The 20,311-nt window shown below is 37.8% G+C and overlaps 1 protein-coding gene across 3 annotated transcripts in view; it reads right to left on the reverse strand.

Moving 5' to 3' along the window:
* Positions 1 to 20,088, reverse strand: part of jmjd1cb (jumonji domain containing 1Cb) — a 160,028-nt gene extending 139,940 nt beyond the window's left edge. For all 3 annotated transcript variants that reach the window (XM_067370106.1, XM_067370105.1, XM_067370103.1), the window contains exon 1: positions 19,781 to 20,088. In XM_067370106.1, the coding sequence (XP_067226207.1) occupies positions 19,781 to 19,915 (135 nt within the window). In that variant the 5' untranslated portion in view covers positions 19,916 to 20,088. The remainder of the gene's footprint in view (positions 1 to 19,780) is intronic.
* Positions 20,089 to 20,311: the final 223 nt, after the last annotated feature.

The raw sequence follows: 20,311 nt of genomic DNA on the forward strand, positions 1-20,311 counted from the left end.
ATCGATTAAAATCGAGAAATCAATATTTTAAACCCAGCCCTATTACAACTACAGTCCAAATATTAATACTACAACAATAATAATAATTTGGGTTTTGTAAAGCCCCTTGAAGCAGTTTAAATGTTCTATTCACTGTCTGGACTTGTTAACAGAGTATGCGCAAATAAGACGCAAACAACTGTGTACTCTTTCCCATACCTCCAGTCGTTCTGACTGGCACACTTTTATTAAACAACATAAGCACGTATAATCATTCAATCAATGATTAGGTCACATGACATATACTCGGCACTGTGATTGGAATGCCTGTTACAGAGGGGAAAAAAAACAAAGCTGGGAAAATAAGTTACAAATAAAATACAAATGAATACAAATGAGAGCATAATACTTATAAATCTTAATTAATTAAAAAAGATGTCAAAGTGTCCCTCAAACTGTATTTAGTCTATAAATAACATGAGGTTTAGAGTTCACAGCACGCTTAAGGTAAAATGACTATGCAGGCAAGTTTGTTCATGTACACTTAACTATGTTTATCTGTAGTCTACTGCTGGGTAAAAGGATGTAGACAATATCCCAAGATAAACACAATAACAACTGCAGAATGCAAACTGCTGAAAACTGCAAAGTCATGATAATAGCTTGTGACCTCATGCAGGACAGCATTTGAATTTTTAATTGAAAACACTCACTAAAAGCTGCGTCAATTGCTTGCAGACATGTTACTCAATAAACAGGCAAACACCAGCCAAGCAATTTCAAAATGCTGAAGATGATGTATACATCCTGATTCCAAGAGTAGAAACACAGTGGGGTATTTCAGCCTCCTAATTGAAGACAGACGTCTGGCCACAGAACTCCCGCCAAATTGCAGCGAAGGCAAACAACTGCACCACGGAATGGAAACTTCATTTCCACTCTTTCCTCTTGGCCTCTCTCTGTCTCTTGCTCTCTCTTTAATAAACAAAATCTACCCTAGTCATATAACTAAATTCCCACATTTGATCAGGGCCCATTATGTTAAACTGCAACATGATTGCTGTGCAGACTTGTCGTGTTATTTTCACTCACTTACACACCTGTAATTACAGTGGCTTTAGCTGCTTGGTGATAAAGAGGTGTTTGGAGTCCGTAACAATGACTCTATCAGTGAAGAATGTTTGGGTCCAGTCCAAAACAGTCCTTAACATCTGAAGTTAATGTAACCTTTTACAAGCATCCTATTTCACGACTGACATGTCAAAGCGTTTGCATCTTACTGTTACTTGAGCAGTTGCTGCATCTTGCACAGATACAATATAAGGATAAATATAAGGAGTACAAGTGGCAGTAGTCCAGGCTCTGTCTGGTATTAAAATGCCTTCTGTCACTGCATTTATCTCAGCCCTGGCCTGATTCTCACAGATGGGATTTTCCAGCAAAGCACTGCAAATGAGTTCAGCCCAAGAAACTTACATTCCATTATCACATTCCATGTGGACACGTCCAAAACCGCAAGTGAACATTCATGCATTTTGCCAGCACGTCAAGAACTGTCTCTGACTTTCCATTGTGTTTGGACATTGAAATTATGTAGGGCCAGACTTTTGACTATTGGCATTATGTCTGGTCCACTAACTTAATCACAAACACACTTAAAGGTTTAGTTTACTTAAATTAAATTATTAGTCATTAATCACTCACCCTCATGTCCTGTGAAATCTTGTGGCAAAATAGGTCTATTTTCTACTGTCAATAGAGTGGTGATGTATGAAGCACAGCTTGCACAGAATTCACCTTCAAACCATTCAGTTTTGAACAAGTGGAATCTGCTAGGGGAACTTTTTCACTTAATCAGGAAACTCCATATTGTGCGGATTCCTATTTAAATGACTGGGAATCGCTTGCAGAATTCCACCGAACAAGTATAAGTCTGACTGTACCTTTAGGCTTGAACACATCACCTGACTGATATGTAAAGCGAAGTGTTTACAATGTCATTTACTGTCAGGTAGCTCTGATCTGAAATATATGATAATAAATGAGGGGGAAAAAATTTCAGATTATTGTGCAAATATCTCCACAATCTCCACAGAAGAAATTGGTGCAAAATGTGTAATCAGAAACTCTGGAAATCAGAATAGACACTTCTGCTTGTGGATATCTAGTTTAGCTTCTTATAAATTAATATTTCAAAGATTTGAAGCCACAAACCTCGCAAATGTTTTCAAATCCAGTGTTCAGTTCCTCCTCAGAAGCTATAAAATATGATTTTGTGTCCCGGCTGACTGATAGAAACCCATTCACCACGACTCCCAGAAGCTGCATAGCAGTCAAGCAATCTGAGAGGAGCCTGTGATTTTCACACACGCTTTCCAGTTTTATGCACACATGCATCAGACAGTCAGATAACCAACTGTGGGCGGCCTGTGGGCATGACTTTTGAGGCCGAGACTAGTATAATAAAGTTAGTGACAGTGGTAGAGTTCAGCTCAGGTGAAGTCTGCAGGCACCAGCCTTTACATAATCCAACACGGCAGCATTAAACAGTATTCAAAAAGATCATTGCCAGATTAAATGGCACAGAACTGCATTAAACATGCAAAATGAGACTATCAGTGCATGATTACAAACCACTGATGATTACAAACCATAGCCACATCTGAAGGAAGGACTTCAAATGCAAGAAGCAAAAAAGGTAAGAAAAAGTGCTATATATGCATTGAAGAAAAACAAAAGCCAAAGATGAAGACCCCTAAGGTCCAGGAGTGCCAAAAAAAAGAGGTGGGAAGAGTGTGGGTGGAAGAGGGGCCCTCACGGGATGCCTGAGCTACAGCCGGGGCGAGACTGCCGAGACCTCCTGCCTAAGTGTGTGAACTCAGGGATGTCTCCCCATTACAGCCTTAAATTACGGCCAAGTCCCACGCATCTACAGGAAACATCCCCCCCACAGGAAAAAAAAAAAAAAAAAACATTATTTACCATGTCTTTTGCTTCCTTTATACACAGCAAAATATATGAGTCTGTGATGGCAGCGAAGAGAGAAAAATAAAGCTGACTGCTACACTACAAGCCGTGAACAGTCTCCTGCCATTTTCTCAAGGATGCGAGCTCTTAACGAAAGCACGGGTCTGCGTTCCAGCACAAGGCCTCAGCACAACGGGTCTTTTCAGTGTGTCGCCTACGCTCAGATGAAACCGCACTCTGACATGCTCTGAGCAGGCCCCCAGTTTCAGGCCCCCAGGGGAGCGGCGAGCAGAGGACTGGGTATTGCAAAAGCAAACAAAGTTCCAGATGAGGCACTCAGGCAGGATGTCAGCCCGGGTCTACAGAAATTCCATCCCGCTGCTACACGCAACCCTAGAAAATGACTCTCAACCGTTCCCAAAAACAATACATTTTTGCAAATCATCTCCCGACAAAGACCAAAAAATTGGCTTTAGAAACACAGTGTTATTTAAAGGTGCAGTCAGTAGTTTTTTCTTATACTTTAATCACCACAATAGTATTAGACACAGCACTGCCATCTATTGACGTGGATCAGCATGATTATTTCTGAGTTTTTAAGAAGATTACACTGACATTAGTTGTCTTTAGAAAGCAGTCTACACAGAAATTAATTCTCTTATCTGTTCAAACCAAAAAAGAAGCAACTTGGGCATCACTACTAGGATTTTCTGTCATCAAATCCCTCAACCTTGTGTATGCTGCAACAATATTTATGTTTTTTGTCTTTGTCTTTCTGGCTTTTTATATAAACTATCATGAACACGGGTTGCAACAACTAAATGTTAAAATCGATTATTATCAATAATGAAAATAATCAACAATGAATTTGAATGTTGATTAGTTGCATCTGTGCACTGTGCCTGGGAAACCATCAGCCAGTCATGTCACTTTAAAGTAGTGAATAATGCATTTCTATATGGACAAAAAAACGCATATGAAAAATATATAACACAATGACACAATTCTGACAACAAGCGTCCTGTTAAACTACACAGACCTACATGAACAAGCGCCAGTGGGCGCATGTGCGTCAAACAGACGGAGCACAGCAGAATAGCAGAGCAATAATTCTAAAATATTTTTTGTTAAAAATTAAGTGGATTAAAAATATAAATGTAACACAAGTAATCATATTTATGAGAGCATTAACAGTAAAGGCACTATTATTGGTACAGCCCATTAATGTAATATAATTATTATGTTCAGATGAGTGAATGTGTGTGTTCCTTATACCTCGTACAAGTTACCATTTTGTGCTTTTGTTTTTGTTTATTATCATTTGTATTCAGTTGTTTTTAGGTTTAGAATTTAATGTTTGTATTTTAACCCTTATTTGCTGATAATGCCTACAGCATAGCCTAGATGCATACACTATATTTGTTTTCATAAGCTTTATATTACATATTGATTGGAGGACAGCACCAATGTCCCTCTCATTTTTTTTCTCTCGCTGAGCAAAACTTTTCTCTGTTGATCGCACATTTTGGCCACCTGAGCAAAAACATACTTTATATCAGACCTGTACAATGAACGTAAACACACACAAAAAATGGTTTTATCATGCAACTATAACATTTAACTTTAATGTGCCGTTTCTATTTTATTTGATCCTTTATGTAACGTAGTGATATATTAAATAATATGTTTGAAAACAAGCAGTCACTAAATTAAGCACATTTTAGGTTACTTGAGACTTTTTCACATTGCTGTATTAACTGTACCAGTCTTTACCACGAAATTCTATTAAAAAGATAATTTCTGTCCTCCTGCAGGACAGTTCAATTCTTTCTAATAATATAATATGAGCAGTTACAACGATGGTTTGGAACAACCATAATGTGTTTTTGTACAGTCAATTATTAGCAACAAACAGAGGTAAACCATCAAAATTAATTGTTTATTGCTTATGAATTTCCCAGATTTTATATACCAGGAGGTTTCAAGATTTTTCATGGCAAGGAGCCCTAAACAATACCCTTGTGAGATCAATTTTTTTACTAGGCTTACATTATAATATAATAAAATATAATATAATATAAGTATTTAAACTGATATACAGTATTATATCAGTTTAAATGCTTCCATTTGTTTTAATATATTATAAAGTGAAAACAAACTGAAGCATTTAAACAGATCTGATAGCTAAATATTTTTAAGAAAAGTGAACGTTAACTCTTTTATAGTTATCTAAACATCCCTGAAACCCACACCACCACACACAATAATCTATTTAAACTGATGTATATTATTGATGTATTTTGAGTTTGCAAGCTACACCTGTGGTGGGAGTGTGATTGTAAATGTCTCAGAGTTTTGTTAGCATTCTGTGCCCATCATCCGTTATTTCCACCACTTTTCATTAAAACATGACGTGTTATTTCACATTTCTTTTCGATTCACGTTGCCTCTCGTATTGAGGTATTTAGTCCGCAAACATTACAGTACTCTTACTCTTACTGGCTCAGGGCCAGCCATCTCACATGCGCTCAGCGGTTGACCAGAGCACTGCAATTGTTTCTCATTTAAACTACTACAATCAAATGGATTTCCCTACACATGATTTTTATGTCTGTTCTCTGTGCAGCAATTATTTTTTCTGGGCGGTCGCGCACGCGCGCTGCTTAGAGGGAACATTGGACAGCACTGGATGTTTAAAATAATCGAGTAAAATTCTTTTTTAATTTAAAAAAAATTATCTTTAATGTATATTAGCTAGATTTTTCACCAGATTAATCGATAAAATAATTAACAGATTAACCAATTAGTTGCAGCCCTACAGTCGTCACACCCAACTACTAAATGTACATTTAAAGTGAATTGTTATTTAATTAAATAGACTGAAATTATCAACAAGGCTAATTTAATTCTTGAGGTTTTTCTGATAGAGATGCATCCCATTCCCAATCCATGATGATTTTAAGATTTGAGTTAAACACTGCAGAAATTTTAAATGCTTTACTTGCAGTGAAATCCTTGGGATAGCATGTTAAGGACAGAACAGGTAAATGACTCATTTATCTCAATTGACTAGTTCATTTGAAGCAGAAAATAAAAAGTGTTGCCTTGTGGTTTAAAGCAATAGCAGCATGTCAGTCATTTACTTTGTCTTGTGTAAGTGAATTTATTCTGCATTAAAGAGACAGGATTCATCACCTGTGTAGAACTAGACCTACGCTGACAATGAATTACATAACTTACTATCAAAGCATAATGGTTCTTCTGTAGTACACAACTTGCCTGAGGGATTTTGTTTTGTCTAAAATTTAGGAGCACAAATCCCACTCTCAGATGTTCGGTTTCTTAAGGGCTCCATTTTTCTCACTAAACGTTTCCATTTTCCCGTTCTTCAAAGTCTGTAGCAGTGGACAAACTCACAATAGAACACAGCACAAAGCATGTCTTATTACCCATGGAACAATGGGGCCCATTTTTCATTCCATATTTTCACAGCATTCCTTTCTTTTCCTTCATGCCTGACATGGAGTGCCCTACTGCCAACAACCACCTGCAGGAAAGAAAATTCCAGCAGCGGGTATGCAAACGCATCCAGACTGTTTTCCTGCATGCACACACATGCTCATGTACACACACAAAGACCCAGTGCTTTCCTGTGGTTCTGCAGCGAACTGGGATGAAGCAGCTTGAGAAAAACAGAGCGCACACTGTTCATTCCTAAATCCCTCTACAAGGCAGCCGTGTCTGCTCCCATCCCATTAAGCCGGCCTTTAGGGAGCTGCGCTCACATCAAATTCACAACATTCTGCACACTGACTCTGCTCACGCTGCCAGACTTCCAAATGGCACGTCATAAGCAAGTCTGTTTGATTATCTGCTTTCCTCGGCAAACAAGATCCGCACAGAGAATGAAAATGAATTTCGGGTTATGAAACAGAGATGCAAGGATGCTGAGAAAGACGGCAAATCCTTATCTCTGCGGTCTCTGCTTTGCGCCGTTATGTGGCGGCTCATCCATGAGAAAATCCAAGAGAAAATAGACTAATCTGCAGATATGACTCATTCGGTGTGAGTAGAGAATCTATAATCCAGATGGTGATATTTCTGGGGCGCATAATTTTATGTAATCTGCCAAGCAAATGACAAATGATCAGACTTGAAGACTCTGAAGAAGGTGAAGCACAAACAGCATCATTTTTTGCACAAGTGAATCTTCTTCCTTCGTAATGACTCCAGATTAATCTGCGGTCACGGGAGGGGTTCACGGTACCCCTGAAATGTGTGAAATTTGCCACTGTGGTGAAACACTGCACAGGCTGCTTAAGCGACACAGCAAACTTCAGCACCCATTTATCACGAGCTGGGAATGTAATAGGAAATCCACATGTGAATTCCTCAGTGTTATTTCCCCTTTGATGAAGCATTAATTTGTCCTAATTAGATTTAATACTAAGTTATTGTGTTGTAAGCATCTTTGCCCAGAGGAAGTGGTCCTCTTGCTAGGCTTAAGGGGCCAAATGCTTTGTGTATTTGAAAAGCTTCTTTTAATCACACTGTAGCCCATATCACCAGATTTAACCCAATTATTACAGCTTATTTTCACCCTCAAGATGGTTTTAATTGCTAATCACAAATAAAAGGGGGCATTTGCATGCGGAGATGTTAGAAAAAGAAACAAAGCAATTAATTATCTGGCTATGTTCAAATTTTAGCACCATAGGATCCTAGGTTTACATTTACTTCGTTCTACTAAAAGCATGTGTTGAGCCACCTGCCACTCAACAGTTACAAATCCATTGCTATACTATTTTTTATTATTTGAAACAGTAAACATTATTCCACAATAAAGAGCAGAATGCACACAGCAGCATTGTGAATGTGAGCCACCAGTAGTCATCGTGGAAATAAATAATGGATATTTTACATTTTTTATTTAAAAGTGAATTACTTTTGGCAATCCAAGCAAACAGAGTTCAAAAAGAGATTTAAAAAAAACAAGGCTGTAATTACCAGTGGCGGCTCATGGGTTTTAAAATAGAGGAGGCACACTAAATTCTGGTCTGGGGATCCCCTGCCGAGGATTATGATTATGACTATTATTATTATTACTATTATTATTATAACCATTGATTGATATAGCCATATTTTATTAAACAGAGAAACTCTAGAAATCTTTCTTCCATTTACGTGCTACTATGCAAACCATCATGTTAATCAAACATAGGATTTGTCTGAGAACATCAGGGCTGTATTCAGGTCATTGGCCATGTTCATTATAGATCACCACCTCTGAACCCTGTGATGACTGAATGACTTCCTCATTTGAATATGTCAATGGTTTAATTTTTTTTAATCTTGTCAGAGATAAGCACCCCTTGGTCGACATAACAAGGAGAAAGCTGTCTAGTGTGGGGATCACACTGAGTCGTGGCAAGACCTCAAACATCTGCTAAAGGTCAGGTTTCCACTGTATGGAACCAATCAATGAAGCCCATAGAGCTTCCAAACAAAGAATAGTGTTTCACACTAGAGAAGGAACCTTGCCCTTCATTTAAAGGACACTGATTTTATGCACTCAGTAATCCCCTCAAGGCAAGACAACCCACAATCCATTGGACAACCAACAAAAAGACATGTGAAACTTGACTGATCTTATATTTGTCATAAGTTGGAGGATAAGCTGGATGTGCCTGATCATTCTCACATCACGCCTACTGCTTCTACTGAAAACTGACAATGACCTTTTGTTGTCGTTTAAAAGCACACGTAAGTGTTTGAATTTGAAAGCGGTTTGAAAGCGGGAGCGGGAACATTTGAAGCAGGCGTCTATCAGCAGACCTGTCCGTGATAGATGCCTGCTTTCTAACGCTCCAGTGCGTATCTGTGTAAGCACTCGGTGAAGAGCGTCATTGATGACTATATACATTTATGAAGCGTTGATCATTGAAGCCATTTACAGACATATCCGAAGTCTGTACTTTTGACAACTCTATATGTAACTATTATAGCATTTTTCCAGTAGGATGTGGGAATTATGCTGTGTTCCAGGCAGCCTGTAAGTCACGACTTCAAACCACAAGTCACGACTTTGTAGAGTTCCAAGTCACGGCAAACTGCCTGAGTGCAAGGAATTGTGGTAGCTAGATGTAAACAAACCAGCATGGCGGACCGTACAGGGCTTATGCTCATTTACAATCAATTCTATCACCCAAAGGTGCTTACTCCTTGCTTATTTGAGGGAAAAGTCATTGCGCATAAAGCAAGAGAAGCTGTTATCCCTTTTATTTTACGTTATTTGTATATTTGGAAATGTATTTGGTATTAATTTAATTTATTCTTACACTCAATGGACTAAAAACTAGCTAACGCTAGAATAGCTGCTGATAATGTCATAAGTTTTGCGGATAAATAGCGTTAGAGCAATACCTTATTTTAACGATTTGGCCCTTCTCTAACATTAGAGAAACCTCACTGTGTACCACTTGCATAAACACCGCATCCGTAGGGGCTGCCATTGTTGTTTCGCGGGCTATGTGACGTCAGAGCGTGGAACTGGAAGTATATTGATCTAGTACGAGTTCACGGGCGGGAAGTCACGGGTTTGACTGCCGTTCCAATGCACTTTCACGGGTAGAAGTTTGGAAACACGGGTTACGGGTTGCCTGGAACGCTGCATTACTCTCATTTCACATTTAAGTAGCTTGATTTTATATTATTGTTATATTATTGAAATAACTTATTTTCACAGAAAAAATTGTTTTAATTTTAATAACTATGTGGTAATGTCTATTTTAGTGATTTTTTTATGATTTTTTTGGATCTAGAAAAATAAATATTCTACAAATAAAATTCTTTCTTTTTGGAAATTTATCAATGAATACAAAAAATATTAACCATAAGAAAAGGAGTCTGGCATCAATGCACAAACAGCTTCACAATATGTACCGCAGCTGCTACAATTAAATCAACTAATATTATAAAATGGATCTCAATTCTGATTAGATGGACCCCATCTGCACTCTCTGACCCCGTTTACACCTGGCATTATCATCGGTTTTTTGTTATCAGATCACAAGTGGTTACACATCTGGGGACTGTATATTAAATAAATTCTGCATTCATATGCAAGTAACATTGCGGCTTGAACGCCATAAACAACTAACACCCCTTAATATCTGCATCCTCTACCAGCTGATATATTTCTACTGCTGCACGATACACACTGTCATACAACCTGGCCGTAATTCATTGTGGGACATTCAGCCACTACAAAGAACAATACTGGGCTCAGAAAGGTAAAAATTGGCACATGTTTGCATCAAAGGTTTCTCGAGAGCAGCAGACACAGTTCCACCACATGATGAATAGACCAGATTTCACCATTGTTCCTGGACGATCCTTTGCTCGCAGTAATTGCACTCAAATTTCCCTGGAGATCTTCACTAAATCTAAAGTGCAGCAGCCACATGCAGTGCACTACATGCCAAAGGTATGTGTAGATGTGCGTGTGTGTGTACATCTCAAAGGTTGTCGCGGCTCCAGGCGTGTACACACCTCCCACTGGGCCTCTTTTTAAAAGGTGTGTCATGCTCCACAATGCCGCCTCCAGCTTGTGGGTGTTGCTTTTTAGCCCCAGGCAAAACAAAACTCAATAAATGTGGGCTCTCAGCAACCTCCTTCAGATCCTGCCAAGCTGTCATGACGTTGAGACAAACCGAGGCAAAACAACCACTTAGACTCAAATGTATATTAGACTCAGCGTATATATGCTCGCAAAGGTCTGAGCAAAAACTCTTTCAGTTACACTTTATTTTAAGGTGTCCTTGTTACAGTGTAATTATACATTTATATACTGAGTAATATTAAATAAACACATGTTCTTAATATATGGTTAGGATTAGGGTTTGATTTAGGGTTAGTTGCTTATAATTATGCATAATTTACATGTATCATGCAACAAGGCAAATTTAAATAAAAATTAAGTGTTCAACTATTTCTACTACATCGAGCTGTATTACAACACTTTCTCTGTCTTCTGCTTTCTCGTGTCCATGCAGCACTTCCACATGCATCATTGGGAAATAACATGTGTGACTACTCAAAGAGGGAAGTTGAGATATTGCTCTCTAATATTGCTATCCGGAAGTGGGACAATATTTCTCAAAGCAAATCACTCACGCCGGAATAATCCATGCCGCAACCACGTTACCTTTATGAGCCAACAAGAGTTCACTTGTTTGAGCGAATTTAATTAAGAGAACATTCCAGCAGGCTCGTCAAATAGTATAACTGCCACCTCAGATGGAAGTGCTAAAAAAAGCCAAGCCCTTAGAGTAACAGTCCATTTATTTGATTTGTGAAAGTATGCGCTGAAAACGAATATACAATACAGTCTAAAAGGCAGACATCTGGTTTCGCTTAAGAGCACATTCAACAAAAGCAGAGAAGGATCAGCACAAGAAGATAGGGCTGGAAGCCTGCGTTGGCTCAGTGGGCCATTCCTGCCTACAGAAAGCCTGTTTGTATTTCATTGCTGACCGTTTGCTGTCTTAGCTCGAGCTAAAAAGACTTTACCATCACAGAAACCCACATTAAAACTTCCAGTGCATCCGAAATTACAGGAAGTCCCACATAAATTAAGCAAGAGAAATAAATTTCCCTGCTTTCTAATGTGAGTGTGATTCAGAAACAGAGGAATAGGCTCTGTGTGTGTCACTGCTGAGCATAACAGGATATACGACACTACTTACTCATTGCATCACCCCAGAGCTATTCAGACCTCCATCGCTAATGTGTCCATACACACAGAGAGAGGTCAGCCAATGCGGCTCCGATAAATGCACTAACATACTTTGATGTTTGACTGTACCGAAATCCTAAATGATTTCACCTGTGTTCGTTTAGCACAATTAAATGCTTAAATATGCATAATTGCACTCAACCGTTCTGTAGTGCAGCCATTTCACAGCAAGACACAGGCGCTGTTCCAAAACCTAGTGAGCTGCTTGCTACATGGGCAGCATCCTAAATGAAGTTGAACTGCATAAGTAGGGGTGTCGTAGGGAACATCTACAATAATAGTGTATGTGTTTTAACAATGAACGAACTGACATTAGCGAGTAATTCACTCGCTGTGTGAAAAAGAAAAAAAACAAGCCTTAAGAGTGGACGCTTTCTTATAGCATTATTTATGCAATTGTAAATGCAGTGTAAAAGGCATTCAAGCCACCTCTCAGCTGAATTAAACAGTCTGTGTAAATGCATCTAAATGTTACATATTACACATGTTTCTAAACTGGTGGGTCATGACCCAAAAGTGTTTCGCAAGACCGTTTTGAGTGTGTAGCCAAAGAAACAACAACAAAAAAACATTCTAAATGTTTTTCTAAACTGAAGCTTTTATTTTAAAAGTTGTACATGAAAGCTGTTGATTCTTCTGTCAGAAAAAAAATCTTGTCCTGATTCAGTATCTGTTGTCAGATGAGAAGATGACAGGCTATATGTTAATGTCATTATTCTAACATTATTTTTATAACTTATGGAATAAAAAGTCTCTCAACTCAGAAAAACAAATTTTACTGTCCTGTCAGACGTTATGCTCATAGTGCGCATTCTTTAATTGCACACACAAGTGCAGAGGCGCACACTGTATATCACTTTATATAAACAGCAAAAGAAATTACGAGCATGCAACGTCGTGGTTACGTTGTCAATGAAATTACTGAAAATTACCAATAACTTACGTAACTGGTACGCTGTGTGTTGGCTGGAAAAGAAAGCTGCATGCAGGTATGATGTTAATTCTATGCATCAGAAGCAGTTTCCATATGAACAGTTGACCGTGGAATATTTAGTAGTGAGGAAATTTCATGAATGGACTTATTGCACACTTGGCAAAACTATCACGGTACCACGCTTGAATTCACTGAGCTCCTGAGAGCGACCCATTCTTCCACAAATGTTTGTAGAAGCAGTCTGCATGCCTAGGTGCTTGATTTTATACACCTGTGGCCATGGAAGTGATTGGAACACCTGAACTGAGTGATTTGGAGGGGTGTCCCAATATGGTGTGTGTGCGTGTGTGTGTGTGTAAAATATATTATAATATATAATGTCACGGGTTAATGACCATGGGAAAATGTGGGTCCCGTGGTCAAACCAGTTGAGAACCACTGTATTAGATGATGCAATAAAATAAGTAATGATAATATTATCATAAATAATTATAATATAAATTATCATAATAAAGGTAAAAATCCCCTGGAAATCAGTTTATGGGGACAAATATTGCCTCATCGTGGAAAAGTTAAATTCTGTCACTGTTGTGCATTAACCAGCACACAGAATATGAACACTCACACACTCAACAAAATTATTGTAATCAACAAAATCCAAGAAAATATAGAGATATCATTTTTGGTAATATCACACACATATTACCAAAAATTATATCTCTATATCAAGAGATCGCAAAAGTGACCAATTTGGGAGGCAAGAACCCAATGAGTCAAACAAACACACACTCCTCAAATGATAAGCTAATACTCTAATAAGCATAAACATACAGAATATACACACAAATATTGCGCAGAACAGTCTATTTTAATTAGATTTAATTAGAAACTATTTTTATGTTTTGGTATTGAACTATATATATTTATAATTGACATTTTTCTTGCTTTGTCCACCATGCCTTAGCACCATATTTGCTATCATAATGATTAACTGATTTAATGTTGTATCAAAATTCAACTAATAGCGCTAATGTTATTAAACAAGAGATTCAATTATGATACATTTGACCCTGATCTTTTGATGCATGTGTAACACACTAGGGGTGTCCCAATTGGTATTTGTCCCAATTAATTGTGGAATGTTGGACACATTATGCACTCAATTGTCGTAGCTTTCCTTAAGTGGTGAAAGGGTAAGGACTATCAGATGCCGATGCTGGATGGCAAAATAACCTTATGAAAATAATAAATAATGCATAATATAAACGCATAGGGAGTCAATTGGTACACAACTGTTCCCATTACTGTCACGTCAAATGCGCTGTCACGTCACATGTGCTTGCCTACACTGCAGATAATGAAATCTGTCTGTTTCTGCATTTGAAGAGTTAAGCGCTAACCTGCACGGTGATTCACACCGCTGGGCTGTTGTTGCTATGGGATACAGTCCAATCACTGGACTGAAATGTCACTTCATCTGTATATTAAAAAAACAACTGCAGGATTAAAATTTTCTGAACTGACATACTTCATGTTCTAGGAAGTCATCACAAGACTGTACATTTAAAACAACATCATTATGGCTGGTCTGGTTGAACAATAGAAAATAATAAATTACATAGTGCATAGTATTGCTACAACAATGTAACAGTGTTGAGTAAACATTATCATGTAATTGTTCTTTCAACAGAGGAGCTTAGTAACATTTGAATGGAGGATAGTTTTTTCCAGAGAAGCCTGGCTTGTACAGGACAGGGGTCAGTCCAGGTTAAACAGGACAGATTCCGGGAAAAGCATGCGTGTCACATGCGGTGGGCTAAAAGCATTTGGCATTATTTGATCTTCATTAGAGAACTTGCAAAAGAAACTGTAAAGGTTTTGTCAGTGGAAACTTGGAAAGATGACAATGTAAAGGTTTAAATATTTAAATCCTTAAGTTTAAATGTCAAATACACAGAAACACTGAAGTGATAAAACAGCACATGTTTGGTTGAGAATATATTGGGTGATATACAGTATATGCATACTGTGCATATTGTGCCAATTTGTTTTATATGCACTAAATACTCAAAGTGAGCTGGTTCACATATATATAGTATACTACCAGAAGGCTAGGGGTGTAACGATACGCTCAGGTAACGATACAGTACGCATCTCGATACGGAGTTCACGATACGATACGGAGTTCACGATACGATACGTATCACGATATTTTGAACAAAATGAAACTGAAATTCAAACAAGATTTATTAAAAAAACATTAACAAATTTCAATAATTTTCCTTGTTGTACATACAAGATGACATTTCAATAAAATAAATAAATATAAAATTTTAATAAAAACCTTTTGTATTCAAATTAACAGTTGAATAGGGCTGTCTGTCACTGAAAATTTTTTTTAAATTTAACATGAACTTAGAATTATGAATAGGGGCCGTTCACATATCGCGTCTAAAAACGCGTGGAACCGCTTCTCCTTCTTTCCAAAGCGCTTGTGCTCCCGCTCCCGTGGCGTCGGTCGTTGCTATGCAACCATGAACTGAGCTTTCCAAGAGGATCAGGATGTTTCAGCAAAGGATAAATGATTTCTAGCCCTTGCATACGTTTTACTACGAGATATATTGATGGAGATAAGATATAAAAACCACCATGTACAGCTATGATCAGCTGTTCGGCTGAGCTTTTGATGTTTTGTTACGGAAAGCCTGCCGCACGGCTACATTTGAAAATAATAACTGACTTGCACGTGGAAAAGACGCAATATGTGAACGGCCCCACAGAACTTCTTAAAGCAAAGCATCGCAAGCGTCTTTTGCTTTTCTGTGAGCACAGCTGTTGCTGTGCACTGCGGTGAAAGAAAGCCACGACTTTTCTCACGCGACCATGCAAGAGACTGACATGAGAAACATTTAAACCTGCTTGCAAGATTCAATGTGTGCCTGAAACACTTACTGAACTAGAGAGCTGATTGAGACACACCATCTACGATAAATCGTTACACCCCTAATACTTATAGTAATTTAAAAATGTGGTAGCATTGGATCTGGACAGGAAGAATAACTCTGGGAGTTGGAAGGGGTGTGTCGCGATTCTGCCTTCTCACATCGCGATACAGGTTCGTGGACCTGATTTCGGTTTCATATCGCATATCGTTACAGCCCTACAGAGGGCAATGGAGAATACCGTATCCCACACAATGCAATCAACTTGGCCTTCTAATGCCGAATGAAGCAGTGCAGAACGCATGGGTCTCAAGACGCACTTTTGAGATGTGATGCAATAACAGAAATAAAAGAAATAGGCAAACAGCAGAATAGATAGATACTATTTTGGGGGGAAAAAAATAAAATAATGTCACTGGCTATAACCTCCTCCGCCATGCTGCCATCAAATAAAACAGTTGCCATGCCAACTTGCTACTGTAAACAAAAGCTTGCAACGCTTGCCCCGCCTCCGAGTTCTTCTGATTGGTCCACTGTTTTTGAACTAACATTGATGACTGGCGCTGCATGTAAAAATTGAAATTCTTTTAACTTGACATGTCATCTTAAAAATGCAGCGCTCGTGCGAGGCGCTGCAAAAGATGTGAGAAGCGAGCGTAACGGTCATACACGTCTGTCTGGTGCGTGTTTACAGAGAGAAACAATAAAAAAGTAGCTCATTGGAATAGGAAAATTTAATAAAAGCAAAATTCCATTTAATTTTTTTCCCATTTTTATGACTGGATTCCATGATTCCAACTGCGTTTTCAACATCGTGGAAATTATAGGGCCCTACCAAACAGATCCGCAAGCAAAAAAAAAAAAAAAACAGGTTTTCAAGCAGCTATCTTGAATACAAACAAACAGTATGCTAGTATTCTATTTATATAGCCATGGACTGTCCACTATAAGGTTCAGTCTTTAAAACAAAGCATTCAATGAAGGTTTTTCTTTTCATAAGAAGGCAGACAAGGAATGTACAAGAGCAAGAAGGCTTATATCTAACTCAATAATAAAGTACAAAAGTTCAATGTTTTTCCACCTCATTGCATTCACTTATGCGGCGTCCTTCAACACTCCTGGCAAACTACTGTCGCAATCCGCCTCCGAAAAGGGAACACGCTAGAATGCTCTGCATTCAGGTTAACGCTCCCGGCCACCTTTAATGTTTAAACTTGAGGCCTGTCAGCCATAAACCTCTCTCGTCGATAAGTGTTATATCTCTCCTTCTAAACCACTATTTTACGACCGCGAAAGATTACAACAGGGGTTCTTTATATTATGTAAGCCTAATCCACTGACAATTAAGATAGGAAATGTGTCATTGCCTGGCCTCAGACAAAAAAGAAAAAAGAAAAAAAAAACCTTGTCACTCCCAAAGGTGCACAAAGGAAGAGTCCTCAATAAATCTCTTTAGAGAAGATATGGAAACGGAGACTCACTGTCAAAGGAAAACAGTGCAGGGTTATAGTGTCAGTCAGACTGAACAAAGAGCAATCTCTCTGTAGGTTAACTCTGGTTCAGGGGAATGGCTGAACATAGCGGCCTTTATGCTGTGCTGCAGTGGGGGAGGGCGGTGAACGACCACCGGTCTCATGTTACGAGCTGTTTTCTTAAGCCACAAATCACATGGCCACTTCCAGCTCTTTACAGCCAGTTGTTGCCAATGTGATTGAGGACTGTAAATGAAATCTGCATTGGTATTTTTTGCAATCAGATCCTTTTCCATCATCAACCCGGACATCTTTGTAAATAACAGTGGTGCGATGTCACGGGAAAAAAAGCTGAAGAAATTTCACAACTAAACGATATGTGATTTTGGGCCATTGATAGTACTTGTTTACTGTGTACTAAATATATACTGCGCATACAAGGTAGTACAAAAGTCTGCTAGTTCATGGAAACACTTATGTAAATAGACTAATGTAAATAGTTTTAGATTTTCACAATATTCTACTTCAGACTTGGACTATAAATTAAAAAAAAAAAAACTTGTTGGCTGCTAATTTTCGTGTAATTTATGGCATTTTTTGTTGTTGTTGTTGTTTTAATGAAAACATGTTTCTGTGTTACCTATTTTCAAATCCCCACCAGACTACAAGCTTAATTCGTACACAAAAAAAAGGCAAACAAACAAAAGCATTTACAGCTTGAACTTTCAGCTGCAGGGCAGCTATTGAGTGTGGAAAGTTCTGTGTGCTGATTAGCAGCGGTACAGTTGGTGACCTCAGGACACAGCCCTGAAAACAAACGGCCAGCGTACTGTACACACTTACTCTATACACACAATGACAGGAGCCGCTCCATTCATCTTCATTCAGTCTTACTGATCAAAGCCCATGCAGGATTTTGCTTCAACTGGATAAGAAATTAGTCTAACAGCCAATATTTTAAATATACAGTACATGTCAAAAGTTTGGAAACATTACAATTTTTATGTTTATTAAATAAGTCTCACCAAGGCTGCATTTATTTAATAAAAATGCAGTAAAAACAGTAATATTGTGAAATATTTCAATTTAAAATGTAATTTATTCTTGTGAATTATCATTCAGTGTCACATGATCTTTCAGAAATCATTCTAATACACTGATTTACTGCTCAAAAAAACATTTTTGATTTACTGATTTACTGCTCAAAAAACATTGTTATTATTACTATTATTATTATTAATGTTGAAAGCAGTTCTTGCTGCTGAACAGTTTTGTGGAAACAATGATAACATTCAAACATTTGTGGTAAGATTAAAAAAGAGAGAGAAATTAATACTTTTATTCATCAAGGATGCATTAAATTGATCACAAGTAGAAGTGAAGACATTTATAATGCTACAATATATTTCTATTTAATAAATGCTTTAATGCTTTAATAATTTTCTATTAATCAAACAATCCTGAAAAAAGCATCATCACTTCCACAAAAATGTTAAGCAGCATAACTGTTTTCAACATTGAGAATAATAATCAGAAATGTTTTCAAGCACCAAATCAGCATATTAGAATGATTTCTGAAGGATCATGTGACTCTATTCAAATAGAAAACAGCTCTTTTAATTTGTAATGATAATTTGCAATAGTACTGTTTTATTGTATTTTTGATTAAATAAATGCAGCCTTGCCAAGTGTAAGAGACTTTATTTTATTATACATATTTCTACTTTATACCCTTAACTTAAAATATTTAGAGTTTTTACATTTTAAATTGCATTAATATATTATTTGATCTTTTAGGATTTATATATTAGTGAGGATGTATTTAATGCCCATATTATCACAATATTTAAAATTGCTTATTCTATTAAAGTGTCAATAGAATGTTTAGATAGAGAAGCACATAAGCAGCTAGCTGTACAAATTGTGAAGATAAAAACAGGAATAATATATATTTTTTAAATAGCTTGAAAACAGCTGATCAGATTCAATTAAAACTGAAAATTTTAGAAATAAAGGTAGAGACCTATAATCATGACAAACGCGTTGTTGTTGTAAAACAAATATTTTCATGTGGATAGAAATTTATATGTAATTACATTTTACCACTGACAAAATAATAACTCTAAATTATCTATGAAGATTACGAAGAGCATAGGAAATTATGAAATTATATAGATTTCATTAATGAAAACAGGGCAGAATTGTTTTATGGCACTAGCCATTTACACAGATGTGTTCATCACGTAAATGTTCATTCAATCATGATTACAACAAGCTTGGCAAAGGAAAAATACGATAAATAAGGATTTTAGATCATTCGATGAGAATTCCTGGTGCAAAACACTAAAGCTAAAGAAGACCCATAATTATAAATCTCGTTACTTGTTACAAACTCAGCGTATATAACATGTTATATACAAAGAGCAAATGTCTTAATTCGGAATTAAAAAGGTATAAAAATCACAAGCTGACAACTAATAATACAAACCACCACCGTTGACTGAGATCCAAATATAGCTCTACTACACGACTCCATTGCCTGACTGACTTCCAAGCCTGTTTCCATGTACAAAACGATCAAAACCTAGAATAAACTGACGTTTAATAGGCTCTTCAAAAATGCCATATTCTCACTAAGATTTCCCGCTCCTAATACATAATTTTCGCAGCATGTTAGCCGTTGTCTTACCGTCAGTTCGGGATTGTCGTGGTCGCGGTGAGTGACGGCTCGGATGACTCCGGCTCGCCATGACCAGCGCGCGATGTGCGCGGGCTCCAGCGGCTCCTCTCCGCTCACGCACAGGAACCGCTTCCCGACCACCATGGCGAAAAACCCTCGAAAACTTCAACACCTGCACCCTACCGTCCGCACATTTACACCGTCAAACTGCGTTCTGAACAAAAAGAAAGAAATAACCGTGATTTTTTTCGCCTTTTGCGTGTCAACCGCAACCCGGGGGATTTAAATTTCTCTCAGCCTCCACCCGCGAATGGTCGCTCTCGCGCTCCGTGAAACTGAACACTGGACCGTATCACTGCGAACGTAAAATTGATATCCCTCCGCCTCAACAACTCACAAGTCCATGTAAAACCGCAACAGGGAGCTGTCTACGTCCGCCAGACAGATTCATCTCAATGGAAGACTAGCTGATTTTCTACTACACGCCAGTGTGCTGAAAATAGTGCTCAGTTGTTGTTTGTTGTTGTTTTTGGTATATTA

The sequence above is a fragment of the Chanodichthys erythropterus genome, chromosome 19, assembly GCF_024489055.1.
Source record: "Chanodichthys erythropterus isolate Z2021 chromosome 19, ASM2448905v1, whole genome shotgun sequence".
NCBI lineage: Eukaryota > Metazoa > Chordata > Actinopteri > Cypriniformes > Xenocyprididae > Chanodichthys > Chanodichthys erythropterus.